Source organism: Corvus cornix, chromosome 5 (assembly GCF_000738735.6).
Source record: "Corvus cornix cornix isolate S_Up_H32 chromosome 5, ASM73873v5, whole genome shotgun sequence".
Lineage (NCBI taxonomy): Eukaryota > Metazoa > Chordata > Aves > Passeriformes > Corvidae > Corvus > Corvus cornix.
Window position 1 is genome coordinate 39,293,712 of NC_046335.1, and position 18,867 is coordinate 39,312,578.

General features: G+C 42.2%; 1 protein-coding gene across 3 annotated transcripts in view; it reads right to left on the bottom strand.

Moving 5' to 3' along the window:
- Positions 1–18,867, bottom strand: part of AMBRA1 (autophagy and beclin 1 regulator 1) — a 129,282-nt gene that overhangs the window by 11,113 nt on the left and 99,302 nt on the right. For all 3 annotated transcript variants that reach the window (XM_039552530.1, XM_039552529.1, XM_039552528.1), the window contains 2 exons: positions 17,748–17,887; positions 901–993 (listed from right to left, as the gene is read on the bottom strand). In XM_039552530.1, the coding sequence (XP_039408464.1) occupies positions 901–993; positions 17,748–17,887 (233 nt within the window). The remainder of the gene's footprint in view (positions 1–900; positions 994–17,747; positions 17,888–18,867) is intronic.

Sequence of the window (18,867 nt, forward strand, 5' to 3'; positions counted from 1 at the left end):
GGTGAAGAGAATCAAGGAAAGACTGCCTCATTCATAACCTTTTTTCATAAGGCTTTGAAACCTGCTACACTTTTTTTGCTCTCTCTTTGAGCTAGCTCATTCTGGACCAGTATTTCTGCCTTCAAGCTGCCATTATACCAGACTGAGTATGTACTGTCAAAAACTTAAGTAGTGGCAATATCCACTCATACAGCAGAGTAAGGAATCTGCTGCTTATTTTTCACCCACAATCAGACCAAGGCTGTAGGACAGCCCACACATTCATCCTGTAAACAAGCTCACAACTTCCTTGGGATGCTGAAGCTCACAATTCAGAAACACAAGTATCACCCTCTTGCTGAGAACAGCTAGCTTATGGAGAACTTGTCACTATGGCAAGAAGCAACGGATTGCAGCATCACCCTTGTGTTTAGAACAACATGTGCACTACTGGACAGACTGAAACAGCCAATGGGGCCATCAAGGGATTCAGCTTTATTTTTAGAGTTTATTGCTGAGAAACAACTGTCCCACGACCAGCAATTAAAAAGATGAAAATCAGTCACCAGGTCGGCACCACAGATTTGCCCTTTTCTCTGTGAACTCCTCTGTTCTTCAATTATCCTCCAAAAGCCATTTGCTTTACATGGTGTTTTTGATGCATCAAGCCCCACATGTTCCTCCCATAGCTGTTACTGGGGCCCTGAATGACACGTGTACTTTACTAGCACTGGCACTTTTGGGCACTGAATGTCACTTGCTGGAAGAAGGCCAGGTGACCCAACTAGGCAATGTCAAAGGGGGAGAAAATTGCATATTTAAAGCTGCCAGTGGTGAGAGAACAAAGAAGTGATGCTGTCAGATGTAACAAAACCAGCAGAAAGGGTCAGGTCTCTCTAACCCAACACCCAGGAGACTCACCCAGGCCGCTCAGTGTTCCTGCTGCTGGAATGCACAGTGAAGACATTCTCATTCAGCTGGTCCCAGTGGTACTCAACTCCAGAGTTTAAGGCCCTTAAAATGCCAAAGAAGGAAAAAAGTATTAGCATAACAGGACACTAATCAAGCCAGCACACATTACATCCCCACAACATGAAGAACAGTGTTGATTCCTGCCCTACAGAAACTGCAGATCTAGCTCAGTTCACATTTTCATGGAAAGGGCTCATCACCATAAACCACCTTGCAAACACAGAGTGCTGTATTACCAGATTGCTCTGGAATAGTCCATTCATTTCAATTCAGGATTAGCAACAAGACACGCTAACAGGTGCAGAGAGATATTGAGGAAATTAAGACATACAACTGTGTGTATGAAATCAGGTTACCCTAACTCCAAGTGACTAAACAAAGAATTGGAAAGACCAATTGTCTCTGTGGTGTCTGCAAGCACTTCCTGCACTAGGTGATGGTCAGTAAAACACTGCTCTTATTCAACTTTACATTTCTTTGCAAATGGTTCTCATTCTACCAATAAATAACCTTTATACATCCCTCTCACTGACAGCCACTGTGGAGCAAGGACAGATGTAGAGGGTATTTTAACAAGTTTCCACAGAAGAACTTGTACTGCATCAACAGCATGTGTGTCTGAAAAGTCCAAATTTGAATTTTTCATCTACTACTACTAAGTGTAATGGAACAGCCAACGCTCGGGAAACCTTTCACAGAGCATTTCCCCAAAAGATACAGCAAGTCAAGCCTTACTACTCACAGGAACAGACAAGGTTAACAACCACTGCTGAAGACTACAGGCAATCACAGAAACTAATCCACCATAATGCTGTAAGTACACATCCCACCAAGAAGAGGGTGAGAGTGAATCCAGCTTACTCTGTGCCATACAGAAATGTCAAGAGGATGGGCACTCACTATGCAGTCCAAGGCAGCATGGAGATCTCCCACCTACTGCTGTGTTCCACCTTCAGAAGCACTCCAGGCTGCATTACCATGGAAGGCACCTTCTGTACAGTGTTTTGCCACACCATGCTGACAGCTCATGTTAGCTGGCCTGGGAGTTTTGAAATGGTGCTGTGTACTACCACGTGGCTGCTGGACTGCACACACACCTGATGGTGCTGGGTGGAGAGTTAGCAATGCTCTGCAGTGGTCACAGCAAGGCAAGTGAGGGGAAAAAACCCCAAACTAACAAAAAAAGTCCTGTGTAGACAGAAGGGAACTGTGTCTGAAGAGCTGAACTTCCATGACCCTGCAGACAGTCTCAGAACTAGGGGTAGTCCCATAATCTGAAAGGATTCACAGCAAGTAGTTGGTAGCTGGTTATGCCTCAAGCACAAACGAGATGTTTTATGTACATATAAAAACTGTTGCCCCTGCAAAGGGATGCCTCAGCAGAACTGACAAGAACCCTGGCTTAGAGGATGCTGCAGGTCAGACATGCTGCAGTGGGAAAGCAGTGTGTGCTGGAGGCCTGGGGCTAGGCTGCCAGGGTGACAGCACCCCAGGTTAGGATCCAGGGTGAGAGAGGAACAAAATTAGGTCAACAAAACCACACATGGAGTCTACAGGAAGTAAACAGCCATTGCTTTTTTATTTTTTGTGCTGAGCTAGTCCTGTGCTGCATTATACCCCACGAAAGCAGCTGCCAGTGAGATGCCAATTTATAAAGGTTTCTGAGTTTATTGAAAGATGGTAACTTGTCACTAAAACTGTGCCAGTCCCTCTGGCTGCTCCATCCCCTGCCTAATATACTGGCTGAGGCTTAGCTGTCACACTTGGCTGTCTGCTAAGCAGCACAGTCCCTAGGCAAGAGAGACTTCCTGACCTTGTAGTCAAAATTTCCATAAAAAGTCTAGTGTGCTTGGTACCTTCAGCTATTACACAACAGAGCTAAGCTGACCCGGGCTCTTCTCCCTCTTCTTCCACACGTCTTCATGCTTTCCAAAGAATAGGCATGGTCCCCCACAGCTATGTACATGACTGGTATTCCTTGCCAGTGTGTGCCCTACTTGTCTTTGCCAGCTTGCCAGCTCCCAAGACAAGAAACCAGAAGACCACAAAGCTTCTCCCAGGCCAAGATGGGAGCTGGCAATACTGTGTTTCCTCTCTTCCCCCAAACACCATGTTCCTGTACTACACAGAAAGTCCAGCTACTGCACACACACTTCTTTGAGCGGATCAATTTCACTTGTACAAAAGCATCATGGTATCAAACTGACATGTAGTACACCAGATGAAAAGCTCCTGACCATCCTCCTAGCTATTCTGCAGGGTCTCACTACTGTACAGTCGGGTTGTTGGACAGCAAAGTCCATTCTAACTCTATGCTGTCAGTTCGTGCACGGTGAAATCAACAGGCGTTCCATTTAATACGTAACTTTTCACATTGGTTTTAAACATTGCCATTTATCAACTGAGCTTTGCTGCCAGAGTCCTATCAGCTACTCCTTTACTGCCAGAGAATCAAGGGCTTTGTCTTCCTTCCTTAGAAGGAGGGCCTGTAGCAGATGGTGCAACTGCTCTGGTTGCTGACTCTGGGAACACCAATAAACAGGCTTAAGCCAAGGTCACTACACCTGGCCACAATGGGAGTTCAACATGCTCAGCATCACTAACCCAGCTTTTTAGTTTGGTCTGAGTGTGTCTCCCTGCTGGGCAAAAGAAGTGGCTCAGAATAAACAGCTGGCACTCCCTGCAGCAGCAAGCATCTTCACTACTACCTTTCAGCAGTCTCCTCCTTTGGCCAGCTATGCAACTTACCCTTTCCCAACTCTACCTCTTGCAAAAGACGCCAAGCCAAAAGGCCCTCAGCACCATCTCTGTCCTTTTTTGTATGCATCTGTGTATCTCTGACCTGGAACCCACACTGGTGTCTTCACAGCCCTAAGATCAATATCAAGATTGCTCCTGATTAGGTTTTCCAGCCTTCAGATGATTGATTGAGCCTATAAGAGGTGTTTCAGACTGCATTAAGATACAGTGAGGAGAGCATACACCTGAACTCAACAGAGGGCACTGGTTGGGCACTACCTTTTATATGAAGATCATAATTTCTCTTCTTAATAAATCAAAATTTCATCAAAGAAATACTACTACTGTGTGGTTTAAATGCCCGTTTTAACGCCATTAGAAACTTGATCACATAGTCGCACCTTAAACCAACTTCAGTACACAACAAGATGTGTGTGACAACTACAATTACCTTGATTTAAATCAGATTTTCAATTAAGCTTAACACTTCCTCTGGTTTAGCCACACCTATTTAAAATAGTGCAATCTCCCTTTTCAGAAAGCCTAAAGGTTTTTTAGCTCCCATTGCAAAATACTGCTTGAATTTTGTAAATGAGCAGCCTTTCACAGTACGTTTCCCAGGAGATTTGCAAATCAAGGCCTGACGATTCATTCCAAAGAAGCAGAGCTTACACTGGAGAAATGAATATTTTTCAGGTAATGTAAGCATTTAACTTTTGCTTCATCAAACTCTAGACATGGAAATGCTAGAGGCACTTTACATTTTTCAAGGCATGAGGTAGAAGCTCTGGGTAGCATGGAGCACATTGCCACTTAGATGTGGATGCAGTAAAGAGGACATTTGTTGCCCAGGGTTTTAGGGTGAAAAATTGCAATTCTCCACACTGTGTCAGTCATGGACAGTGAAGTCCACTTAGTCAAGTTCTTACTTTCTTCCCTTTTATGGCTGTCACTAAGCTCTCTAAGCCCTCCCTGGAAATTTCCATTAGCTTGTTATATGCAGAGCTGCTCACAGCCTGGATTTCCCAGCAGGGATCTGTTCTAAGATGGACTTTTCCTTCACACTTGTGTCCAGCTCACATTATTAACGAGCTCGGAGAGGATGAAGGGCACAGACTTGCAGGCTTCGCTGAAAGTCAAATAAGGATTCAGAGTGGAGCCTGTTAAGTACCAAAAGCCAACAACTTAGCACAGCCTCTCCCTCTGCATGAAGGTATTACCTACACAGCTCAGCTATGTCCCCAGGAAAAAACTAAGCCCAAGTACTAGGAATTAATGACAACATTATTAACATATGACAAGAAAGCTGAAATACAATTTATTGCATTTGCTTAACCAGTATTTGAAGGGTAAATTGACAAAGCACAGGTCAGCACAAATTGACTTGGACATCTGGGTAACCCCCTCCAGCTGGCATATCCAAAATTGGGAGTTGAAGAGGAGGAGGGATCAGGATGAGAACTCTCCAACTCTACCATAACAACACAGCTCAGGAGCATGACAGCAAGACAAAACAACCCATAATTTCCAAGTAGTGTATGCATGTCCAGGAAGGCATAAATAGCACTTACTACCTTTTTACTTAAATTATCAGGGGATGATTTAAGTGAAATATTAAGAAGGCAGCAGCAATGAGCAAATGCACTGCCCTCCTCCTTCAAATCCTGCCACATGGAAAGGCTCAACAGCAGCCCACTTGTTTGCTATAGTACCGAATTAAATTTTGATTTAAACATTGCTGCCTGCAATCCCATCTAAAAGTATCAGCACAACTTCATTACCAGAATGAAGATTGTGGCAACCCCAACACAGAAAGGAAGCTGCACAGTGATGCCATGCAATGCACCTGATCTTCATGCTGCCAAGTTTGCCTTCTCCACAAAAGAAATTACTCCTTAAAGTTGATTTCTCAAATATACAGTCCATTCAAGATCACTAAATGCATACAATACAAAACCAGATTAATTTACAAAGGATTTGAATTCCCCAAGACATGCTTTCTTCCCTTTGTGTAAACTTGTCATTCTTAAGCCATTCAAACTGTATCAAAGAACTAGAGTGAGCTACAAGAGAGCAAGGTGACACTATGCTAAGGAACAGGAATCTATTGTCCTGGTTTGGAAAGGAAGAAGCAGCACACAGTATCTTGTGCAGTGCAATGCAATGCTGGCCAGATTCCAAATGCATCCTTGTCAGCAGCTCATTATCTCTTCTGCCAGCATGGTGATGATCAGCACAGCAAGCCCATCCCTAGCTCCCATGATTAGCTAGGCAACGGTATTGTTAGTAAAAAGCGAAGTTTGGCACTCCCAGCAGCTGCCTGGATAGGAAAACAATAATTTCTAACGCCCTACTTCATAAATATTTAGCTTTCTGTGCAGGCGATGAACCACGTGCAGAGACAAATCCAAGTGAAAATTGGCTGCAGTGCAAACTGTATGGAACCAGCAAACAGGATTTCTGGAGTAATTCTGCAGGGCAGTAATTCCCTTTGACCAAGGAGAGGTGGTAGCTTCACTGGCACCAGCCCATGCGCAAATAGCCAGGGGAAGAGCACAAGACCGAGTACAGGAATTCACAGAACACAAGATCTGCAGTTCATGATCGACAACCACTGATATTTAAATGATGTATGACATTATCCTGTCCATCACATTGAGATGAATGTGCAGCCTCATTTTTACTCCTCACACTGATACAACCCACTATTTTTCCAGAATCCTGCAAATTTTACCTGCGTGAAAACCAGCAACCATGCAGAAACGTATCCTGACACCTACTTGAATTGTCCAAGGTGCTGCAGAAGCAGGACAGCAAGCAGCTTGGTGCAGCTGGTAGCTGTGTGCCTGCTTCAGGGAGGGTGCCAACTCAACTTGGAACAGTTTGCGAGATGACTGGTCCTGTTCATTTGATTGTGCAGTCCTGCCAGCTAGGTTAAACGCTGGGATTTTTGAAGATGCTGTATTCAAACTCACACCATTTATGAAGCCAGCCTTATAAAGCTGGCAGCACCAGTAGCTAATTCAGTAGCTCTTCTATCTCAACAATGTGAACACACACAAGTTTGCTCTGCCTACCAGTGGGCACTTAAGTCCGGATCCAATCCATGATCTTGTGGCCAGTGGGGGAGATTTAGATAGAAGGCACATCCCTAACAGCCATCTTCCATGAGCAAAATTTTGGTATCTCAGCTAAGGAAGAGAGTTATCAGTCAGCTAAACTGGTAGATACCTCAGAGAGAAAAGAGGGAGCGAAAGAAAAGAGATATTAATATGACAAGAGCTCAAACAGAACAGCTTCTTCTGATCCACAGGACCACTACACCTAAAAACCAAGTGACTTCCACTAGTCAGCATTTGCAAGCTACCTACAGATTGCATGTAGAAGATAAGCAGACTCATAAAACAAGCTGAAATGGATGACACACCACCAGAAAGCATTAAGAGAAATTTGTCCTATATTCCATGGGAGAAAGTCTTCAATTAAGAATTAGTCTTCCAACACATTCAACAGGAGTAATAAATGGAAATTAAGTACCAAGACAATGACAGAGCAGAAAGAAAAGAGTTTAGCATGAAAGTGTGGATGTTTGATTATCTTGGGACCCAACTACAAATATTGAGGTTGAGAGTGCTGCCCTTAAGGAATGCAAGGCTGCACAGAAAAACCTGTGTTAAGAGCAAGGACAAGAAAAGTCCCTCTCAAACAGCCTTCATTTTTCTGCCAAAACACCACAACAGTTTTTAAAAGTGATTTTCTCAGAATTTTTTTACACTACTGTCATGTAAACACACTGTGTTTACATACAGCGTGACATAGGAAGTTGTAACTTGTACCATGTTTATGAGAAAAAGAGCACAAGACCCAGGCCAAATAGCCTGGAATAAACAAGGCAGAAATAGACCAAGTAAGAATTTCCTGAATTTTCACTGATTTTCTTCTCACTAAATCTTGCCAGTATGCCATGGTATCCTTTGCTATCTGGCTCCAAGCACCACATAGGGACCCCTCTGGAAGGTAAATAACAGATTCCAGAAGACACAGCTTAAAGGTCTTCAAAAAAGCACAATTCAGCTTGATATTATCATACACCCAGCTCTAAAGATGGATAACTTGCTTAAGTCCTCTAAAAACCTAATGGCTTGTTAATTGCCTGAAGTGATTACAGGCAGACTATACTCCAAATCAGCTTTGAACCCTCAGACTATCTTAAGCTGTTTATGATCTATCAGCTCTTCCAGTGGTTTAGACAATTTAAGATGTTAGGAGTCTTTGGGGGAGTGCAAATTGCTTAAGCCTTCTAAGGCCTTAAAACATCTTAAACTGTTGCAAGTGTTCAGAGCCAAAGTCACTCTTTAGTCATATTTGAATTTTCATCACTGTTTTAGCAGAAACTAACATTGATGAAGTCGGCTTGTTTTGTAGATATGACACCAGCAAACTAAACCAGGAAAATGCATCTAGAATGGGAGAAAGCAACTTCAAAATAAATGTTTAAAATTAGCAAGCATAGCAAATGCTTATTTTTAATAGAACATTGGAATGCACACACACAAAGCTGCCAAGCTCCAGAACCAAGATCTTGGTTTGATCTAATCTCAGTGAGATCCACAGGGCAAGCCAAGTTTTATATATTTAATCTTCAGCATCTTTGGAATTAGCCAACTAAAAAGTATTCTGTTTAGCATACAGAATACCGAAACCTCCTCAAAAAAAAAGGAAAAAAAGAAAATCATCAAGAACCCAAAATCCCCAATTATTACTCCAATTACTCACAGTTTGTAGACATTGAGTTAAGACCATTTGCAGAAGGATTTAAAACAGGGAAAGAAAATGAACAAAAATATTGGTTGTTTTATTTGCTAACTGGATTCATTAGCAGAGTCCTGCTGGAAAAAACAGGCATAAGGGACACCAAATAAAACTCCATAAATAATACAGATTAAAGACCAGAAAATTAAAGAAAATCTTACTGGAAAGCCAAGGAAGTAAACAAATGAACAAGGAAGGTCTAGTATAGATCCGTGGAGAAAAGAAAGGTTATAAGAAAGCAGGATGAACTTGAGCTGCAAGAGAGTGGAAAGACTTTCTAAAAATAAACATGAGGAAAATGGTATTAGAATGAAAAAAGGTCTATTCATTTGTGAGGCTAACAACAGAAATCAATGATGTTTCAAAGTGGACAAGATACCGAATTCTCTTCTCTGAAGCTTCCACTTATAAAATATCCAAGGGTACTTGTGTAATTAGGGAGTAAGAAATACACCAGACATAGCAGCTAGTTGCACTCATTTAGAAAATTTTTTAAAAAGTTAACTTTTTTGAGTCATTCACACCTGATTTTTAATACCTTACCAAAAAAAAAAGAGGAAATGACAAAAGGGCAAGAAAGTCAACTTAGCGGCATTCTTCAAAAAGAAAGCCATAGTTAAAATTATTACCATCTTCTAAGTGTAACTTTTATCCTTAAAGAGAGTAATATAACAAATAGAAAAAAGAAGATATATTGAAACAATGAAAGAGTGAGCCACATGCAGTAGGCAGTAAGTAAAATAATTGCTTGCATGAAATTTAACTGCTTTTGAAGACAGAATTACAAAAAAGTACAGGAAGAAAAGGTGGCAGGTGTGATCTGAATAGATATAAGTGAAGCATTTGGTAACTGTTTTTACAGCACATGGCTGTGCTCTCACAAAGAGTGCTACTAAAACTGAGAACTAGTTAGGACCTGCAGAAGGCAAGTGACACAGTACACAAACTGGTAAGTACCAGGCTACAATTCCTTAACACAGAACTCTGTACCAAGTTCCCTTTCTCATGGTGGGAAATAAATATCACTAAGTAGTCAGTGCTACAGCGTATTTTGAAGAATTGGGTGAGGGAAATGAACTTGCTAATAATTGAGGACTTAAAGCAGCTCTCAAAATTTATCTTTAGGAATCCTAGACATATTAAGTGGAATTTCATGAGGGCAACTTTCACTTAATGCCATCACTCATGCTGGATATCCCACTCACATACAAAAAAGGAAAGAGAATAAAAAACGGTATCAGAAGTGAAATACTGTTTCAGGTCTCCACATTAGCACTCTACTTCTTCATCTGCAATGACCAAGCCTCTTGGCACTCAGGTTACCTAGGCTTCTCTGCACTATTTGGAAATAATTCATTTAGTTTTTTTCTTAAATGCATGAATAACAAAATCCAAATGTAAGCTTTCAGGATGCATCTATAGTGCAAAATTGGCCATCTTCCTGCCTTTTGAGTCCTTTTATCAATCAAAAGCATGTTTTACCCTCATTTAGAAAATTCAATGTATCTTGTGGTTAACAGGCAGCAGAAGCCCAGGACATGCATTCATTTCCTTGTTAAAGATCCCTTGCAGATGCTGCCTTTCAAAAGGCCATTTGCAGGGAGGACTCAGACCATAAACAATGTCTCCAGCTACCCCAGTTAACAGTTTTAAGAGAGAATATTCCTTACACAGGGTTACTAACATCCCTTGGTTACACATGAGGGAAGAGAGCTCTTCCTTCTGTCTCCTTGTTTACTCCATCCTCCAGCAGCTATCCTTAAGAGGCAAAGGATGTAGCTTATGCTGCTGGGGGCATCATGACTGCAGGCTGCAGAGCCTGAGGAATGAAGCCAGCCAGCAGTGAGACATGACCTGCCAGGCAGCTGCATAGATTACCATCTCTTCACCAATGCTGATAACTAGATGTAGACACATTGTCCCCATTAGTAGATGGGAGGATATGCCATTCTCAGAGAAAAAAGAAAAGATTGGCACAGACAGATAAATGCAATGATGGCTTGCAAAGCATCGGAATTTATCGTAAAGAGAATTTTCCTAGAATAATTTCATGTTGGAGGCAGATCTTATCACAAAGAACTAAAATATGCACACTGAATAGCACTGAATCAGTTTGAGACTCTCCACACCTACTTCCCAATGAGAGAAATCTAAGGGATGCTGTCTCTGAACCAGATGCATCTTCAGGGGTATATGAATTCCATTACCAGAGGCTCTGACTGCTGAAGAAATCCCTCCTCTCTTGTGGATGCCTGCATTACAAAGCTAGCCTTAGAAAAGGTGCTTCAAGAGCTTGGTTTTGAAGTCTTCTAAGAACAGTGAGGTTTCTGGAATAGTATTTGCAAAAGCATGTGAGCACTGAGCCCTTCCAGAACCTGTTCCTGAGCACAGAGGAGAAGACACTCAAGATGAAACAACAAACGATTGATATTTGGATCCCCTGCCTTTTTCCTGTGGCAGTCCTCCACAGGCAAAGCCAGCAAAGGGCAACATGCAGTCTGCTCCTCACCACTTTTGGTCTCATCTGTTTATGTTTCACAAGACAGTTCATGTTTGAGATGCCCCACCAGGGATGTTTCCAAATGGGAAAGCTCTTGTTGGGATGTGACAGGATAGGAAAGGTTATGAGCATTAAGAATCAAATTCCTTTTTAATTCAGTAGAGGTGTTTCTACCATATAAAACAGACACTGAGGATTTCATTCCATGCTGCAAACCCCAAGATTCAGAAACTGAATCAAACCTTGAAATATGCAGAAATCAAGAAAGATGTACAAAACTTCATTGAAGATTATTACTGGTTATGGTTACAAAGGACATCAGGTAGCATGTAGCAGGGGAAAAACATTCTTGGGGAGGCTAAAAAAGCACCAGCAGCCATGTGGAAAAGTCAGTGTGCAGCAGGACAACAGAGGAGTGGGGGGAATTCACACTGCTCTGTATCACTTCCTGTGACAGACCTCCAGGCCACAGTTGAGTAGTACACAGCAGTTCACTTCACTTCCTAAATGGAGCACACTACATCACATGGTGAGCCCAAAGGGATTCCTGTCTGCATGTGACATGGCTCTTCCAGTGAATGTCACTGTTACCAATTTAGTGTCTTGATTCAGCTCAGTGGTGCCCACCCTTGAAAACATGGCAGCCTCAGAGCCTTTCAATACCACACTTCTGGACTGATCACAAATCCATCTTAAATCCAAAAAGCACAGATTACCACGTGTTAATGTGAAGCCATGTGCAAGCAGACAGCAGACTCGTGATCTAATGTCTATGCAGGTCTACCAGTTTGCAACCATGACAAGAGTGAACTACAAGACCCTCAGAAAAGAAAAAGGCTGTCACAACTTCATAAAGACTGCAACCTGTTTCCAAGCCACATCTGAGCCAACACTCTCTTATCAGCAGCATTTGCCTGTTAACCACAGACCTAAGTCCTCCTGCTCCAGCTCCAAGATCAGACTTGTGAAAAGTAAACAGTTTCTCCTGTTGGGTCACTTGCAGAGGAAGGTATTTCTAAAAGCTGAGTTCCTGTCCCACAGGAATCCAATCCCCTGGGTTCTTTCACACAGACCATTCCTCAGAGACTTGGATTCAGAGGGAAAAGCACACAAAGTTTCTAACAGGTTATACAGACCTGCTCTCACCTCCCTAGAGCACAACAGCTTTGAGAGCAAACTTGTCAACACCTGTTAAGATGGTGGTGCCTTTTCTTGGTCTTAAAACCAAGAGTCAAACACGGTTAGAAGGGGAAAAGGGATTTTACCTTGGTATTTATTTTAAGGATCCTAAGGCGCATGCATCCAGGTCAAATGCACTGAAATGCACACCCCCAAATGATCTGGTATAACATTATAGGTTTTAGTAATTAGCATATCTATCAAAAATTCCCCAATGAGAGGCTTGAGTGAGCCCCCCTCCCCAAGGAGCCTTCCCCTGGATGGTTCTACCTTGGTTTACAGAATGTGTTCTGGAGAGGACCTTGGGGTCTGGGGCACACTAATCCCTACCTACGAAGCTTCTAAAATGTTTAGTCTCTCAGCTTGACAAACTTGTCCAAGAATGTAGGCAAAAAAGCACTAAGAATACAGAAGTTGTAAAAAAGGTGTAACAGGGGTATAAAGAAAAGGCAAAAAATCTTCATAGCATCAATGAGAACCTTGGGTTTAAAATACCAAAACCTGCCTCGTGGCTTAGCAGTTCAGTTTCACCCTCAGTCACAAGTATTCAAGTCATACACTTGTCTCCGCAAGCTGAGCTGCATTTCCAAATAGCTGAGTCTCTTGCATCCACCCAACCAACATACAGGCTATTGCAGAAATCACCTGGTTGCCACCTTCCTCTAGTTTGCAGTCATGACCTCGTCATAGTCAATTTGTGCCTCTTTGCTCTCTAATAAAAAGCATATATATATTTATGTATCTAGTTCCAAACTGCTAGTCCCATTACCCAGTACTGAAGAAGCCAGGTGGCAATACGCTCACCTGGGTGACAGCTGAAATACTTCCATTTATACAGGTGTTGGAATAGTCAGCATGGATTCACCACAGTGGAATCATGCTTAACCAACCTGATTGCCTTCTACAATGGGAATACTGGTTGGATAGGTGAGGGAAGAGCAGTGGATGTTGTCTAACTTGACTTAAGCATGCCTTGTAGCACTGTCTCCCGTGATATCCTCATAGGCAAACTTGGGACATGCAGGCTGGATGAGAAGATGGAGAGGTGTTTTGAAGTGGCTGAATGACAGGTCTTAGAGGGTCATGATCAGTGGCATGGGGTCCAGTTGGAAGCCTGTAACTAGTGGTATCCCCTAAGGGTTAATACTAGGCCTGGTACTGTTTAACTTGCTCATCAATGATGTGGATGAAGGGGCAGATGCCTCCTCAGCAAGCTCACTGATGACTCAAAGCTGGGACAGCTGATATTCCTGAGTGCTGGGCTGCCGGTCAGGAGGACCTTGACAGGAACAAGAGATGGGCAGAGAAGAACTGACTGAAACTCAACAAAGGCATGTGAAGGTCCTGAACCTGGGAAAGAAAAACCCCATGCACCAGCACACGCCTGGGGGCTGATCTGCTGGAAAGAAGCTCTGTGGAGAAGCACATAGGGGTCCTGGTGGACAACAAGCTGTCCCTGAGCCAGCAATGCCCTTGTGGCCAAGAAGGCCAATGGTATCCTGGGGTGCACTAGGAAGAGCTTTGAAAGCTCTTTGGACAGATGAAGGGAGGTGACCCTGCCCCTCTACCCAGCCCTGGTGAGGCCACATCGGGAGCACTGTGTCCCAGACTGAGCTTCTCAGGACAAAAGAGACATGGAGCTCCTGGGACGAGGGCTACACTGATGACTAGGGGATTGAAGAGAGGGTGTCAAGAGGATGGAGCCAGGCTCTTCTTGACAATGCTGGGCAAAAAGCCAAGAAGCAATGCACAGAAACTGGAACACAAAGTTCCACCAAAACATGAGGAAGGACTTCTTTATTGAGCAGGTGACTGAGCACTGGAACAGGTTGCTCAGAGAGATTTCACAGTCTCTTTCCCTGGAGATATTAAAAAGCCATCTGGTAACTAACCTCAGTTAGGTGCTCTAAGGGATGCTGCTTGACCAGAGGTTGGACTAGAAGACTTCCAATGGTCCCTTTCAACCTTAACCATTCTGTGATATACATTTAAATAGTTCTCTCTTCTTGGATATTTATGGAAGGCTTTATAACCCCCTCCTTATCTTTCCTTTTTAGTCCTTATAAAGATCCCACGCTGCACGTTTTCTTAGATAAAATGTTCCCTTGACCCCTCTATCAAGTGCTCCAAGTTACCATGCCAGTTAAAAGGCAAAATTTTAACTATTCTAGCTTATATATCTAGCTTCTTCTACACTGATATTAATATTTTGCCATCTCTGCTGTTAAGTGTCTTTATCTCATCCTAGAACTAAATTTTTCTTACAGCCTCATGTATTGATGGCTTAATCACCTACAATCAACCAAAACCTCAGGTCTTTCTCCTCCTCCATCATTTTATCTACTGAACTCAGTGTAATTAGTCACTAAGTGCACTTTTGTACCGTTAAGTTCTCATTTCTATAGCTCCAGTCACTTTCACAGCAATCCAATTCCTGTGCAATCCTTTGATTTTTCTCTGCAATGACAAAGCTAATGTCACATCCTTGGCAAATTTATTCAGTGCACCCTTACAAGCCATTAGTGTGAATAGTATTAATCAACCAGTTCCAGAACTGTTTTTTTAAAGAAGTCCAATGACCTCTTTTGTGACAGAGTCCAGATTCAAAAATGTTGTATTCTTTCCCTTACCCAGGACTTCACCTGCTCTTTTCCTGATCTTGTTCTAATCCTAATTCTTCACAAATTAACTAGATTATTGTAGTTCCAATAATAGAAACTGCTTTACTAAAACACAGACATGTTAGACCTAGAGCATTAAATTCTCAAGGACAGGTATAGAACCTACAGTACTCCACTTTAGTCAAATCACAATGCATTTGATCCACTTTCCATGGTTTTAACTTTACTTACCTTCCAAACATACCCTATAAATTTGTGTACTGAGATTACAGTTATGGACTGCCAACATAATCTGACCTTGCCATTTCCATTTTTAACTAGTGTTTCTTTTGAATGCTGGAAGGACTATTTGCATAGCGTCCCATCATGGGTTTATGGAGCTTCAAGTTATGTCTTTTTTTTTTTTTGTCAGCTTGTACTTCCAATCTACTCATTTAAATCCTCTACTTGAGGAACAGCTGCTATTTCAATCTGTTTATGTGATTCCTGTAGCACTTGGTTTCAAATGCCTCCATTGTATATGGGAATTAAGACCCAGGGAATTATAATAATCTCTCTTGTTTGCTACTGACCACAGTTTTCTTTGCCAAATTAAAACAGTGAGGGGATTTCAGCAGTACAGTGTTTTCTTGATCCCTGCTGTTTGCTAGGCTATCCTCCATATAGTACTCTATCAATTGCTGAATCCTGTATCTAGTATTCATCTTCCATGGTATTATTGTGTATGGAAACCACACAAATATTTTCCATTTTTCTCCCTCACTTCTCAAGTTAAAGTCAATACACATACCAATCTCAAACCAAGTTTATTAAGTCAAGAGCTACTGAGATGCCGTCCACATGTCAGGATTTTTCCTTTCTCTAAGGATCTGTCAAGTAGATCTAGGACAGACACCACAGCTGCAAGCCACTTCTGCTCTGATAGAGCCTCACTCACATTCATGTTCTGCTGTTAGTGCCTCAATGCAAATTATACAGCTCATTGAGTATCTACACCTTTGTGCTGGGGTTTACAAGTCACTCTTGACTGTTGTTGGTCTATAAAATGGTGCAGTTGAGAACAGAACACATCAGGTGTCCTGTTCCAGAAAGAACCCACCAGTCCATGTGATGTTTACAATTATCACCAGAAGCATCAATCACTCCAATACACCACCAGGAAACCTGCTGAAGCATTTTCGTCAACCCCCCAATAAATCTCCCACCTATACAGCCACCTTGTTTCATGTTCACATAAAAAACATGTATTTTTGTTGGAACTGTGCATAATTTACATAGTGAGCTAAGAAGGTTTTACACAGATGTTGCAGAAGAGCTGATTGTGCTTCCATAACATACCATGGAAGCATTCATATTGAGTCTATAATTAGTGAGGTGCCAAGAAGAGACACGCCACTCAGCTTTGGGGTACTGCAAGCACTGAAGTGGAAATGTAATGTGGAGTGTGTGAAGCCAGGACAGCCAGACCAAGCTTGACTCTGCAGCATTCAATCAAAGAATCCACCCTCAGGGAGACTTCATTTCCCTGGGTTCTCATCCAAGTTCATCTCATGAACCATAATCAGCAGACTAGATCTTCATCATTTTCCTATGCTGAAAGTAACTTAGAATAACTCTCGAGTTCAAGAAGAGAGCCATTATTCTTGAATAATAATTCTGCTTAGAAAATACAGCAACCGTTCTTAAAGAAAGCCACTTGTCCTGAAAGAGAGTGATTATAGCTTATTCCGTAACAGTATCTTGTAGAACTTGATGTATAAACAAGGCCTTGATGAAAGATTATGTTCAAAAGAACAAGAGGCTGTTTGAAAAGCACTGGCATTCTGTACTACCAGAACTGGTCCAATCTGAATTCCAACCACAGATTTCACCACAACGCTATGCTGAATTAGTCACTGTTACAATTGTATATATTTATTCTGATTTAAACTAGTGGCTCTAAACTGACAATATGACTCTCCTCAAGCACCACATGCCTGATGTCATGGCACAACAGATGGAGTCCACAGGCATGAGGTACCATCACCAGGAGAGCTGCAAGTTTCTAGCTGCGAGCTTTTAAGTTCCAAGGAACTTCAACATGTGAAACACAACCCAAAAGAATACCAAGGTAGTTCAGTACCAGGAAATAACCTAAGCAGAGAAACCCCTCAAGTGTTCCTGCAGCATAAAAGAAATACGGTTCCAAAACAACACTTGGACAACACAATGGAGAGAAGGGTCTCAACAAAGTATGACACAGACACTCCCCAAGGACATGGAAAGCAGTATGTTTCACTGTCATCATCTATGTCAGAACACATCTAAATTAGCTTGTGTTGAATTGCAAGCTTACAAAGGGACAGTTACACCTTTCATAGCTCTATACAAATTAAAGAGAACTGCAATGTACATGTCACACCACCGGGCTTTAAGTGAGGACACCAAAATAATTCACTGCCTGGCTCATAATCACGACAAAAATCTTTGCAGTTCATAGAATCTCTTGCTCTAATATTTTAACAAGTATTTGATAATTCTAGGTCAGCAGCTTTCAACCTGGTTGGTGGACTTCAAGAGGTCCTTGAAAGCTGAGGAAAGCGAACACATTACTAACCCAAATTTCCTGTCACTGTAAACCTTTAGAAGTCTATAAATCCAGAGAGGCTGAAAGACACTGCACTAGTCATATAAGAAATAAAGGGTCCAGAAATCCCAGTAAGACACGGGAAATAACATGAGTTAATGAGATGTACTTCAGTCACTGAAGTTTACCATCAGCAAAACAAACACTGATTTTAAGAGACTCAGGTAAACACTGTGGCAGTCCAAAAGAAGTATTAGGAATTGGGACTTTTGGATCCCTTGAGCACAAGAAAAGCCATGTTATCCCCACTACCCTGAGAACAGAATGGCCAAAGCAGTCATCTCTCTATGTAGTATCTCCATGTAAAGCAAGCACTTACTCTGGTCGGCAAATCACCAGGTCCCCTTTGTTGGTGCCATATGCCAATCCCAGGCCTGGCTCAGGCAGCCAGCGAGCAGAGTTTATGCTGACGTGTCTTCTCTGGTCGGCAGGCATTGGGTACAGAACGTTGAAAACTCTCTGGAACAGTAACAGGAGATTACTTGACAGGACAATACAAGGCAGGAGAGCCAAGGCGGCTCAAACAAATGTGCAATTTCCCTGCAGCAGCACAGATGGCCATAGAGACATGTCACTTTACAGGATGTTGCAAGAAACCACTAAATCAGCAGTGAGAGTAAGCAGCTGCTAGAAATGCACACACATGTGCCCCATAATGTTTAATAGGCTGACTGGCACACAGCTGTGGAGCATCCAGCAACCAGAACTGGGTATACTGACAACAATTCATTTAGCCCAAAAATATGACACATGGAAATCATAAAAACAAAGGCAAGGGAAATAGAAAAAGCAGTAATGAGTCAGTTTGGCTACCAAGAATAGACATGGACAAAGATGCTTCAGCATACTGGGCCACTAAAGTATCAGGACTTCGGACGGGTAGGACTGAAGATTGCATTTACAAGACCAAATCATTAAGAGAATTTCTGCAGAAATTTAGCTAGTATTTAGACCTGTCATCACTGCAAGTAACATAGCCTTTGAATATGGATTTTCAATGGGATAAATCCAAGGTGAAAGAGAGGTTTTAATCAGATTTTCTGGTGGGCAAGCATCCAACCATCACAAGACCTTTCCTTCAGACTTCACAGAAGAGGGGATGGTGGTAAACCAGTAAGCAGGGAAGGGAATGATGGTATGCTGGAAAAACAGGATAAATGTTCAGGGGAATGCAGATCAACCACAGCTGCACTGCTGAGGTGACCTGAAGCAAATAATTAGAAGCCATTAGGATGGGACTCATCAGCTATCATAATAAACTGGCGCTGTTTTTCTCCATAGCTCTGTTGCCCACTGCCTATCTTGTCTGTTTGACAATTTAACTTGAGAAGCCTGAGGCAGGGATTACTTATCTACGTGCCCTCCAATAGCTAGTACCCTGACCATCCTATACGCAATCAAAGTAAGTCAGAGCAAAACAACATAGCTGCATTATTTCC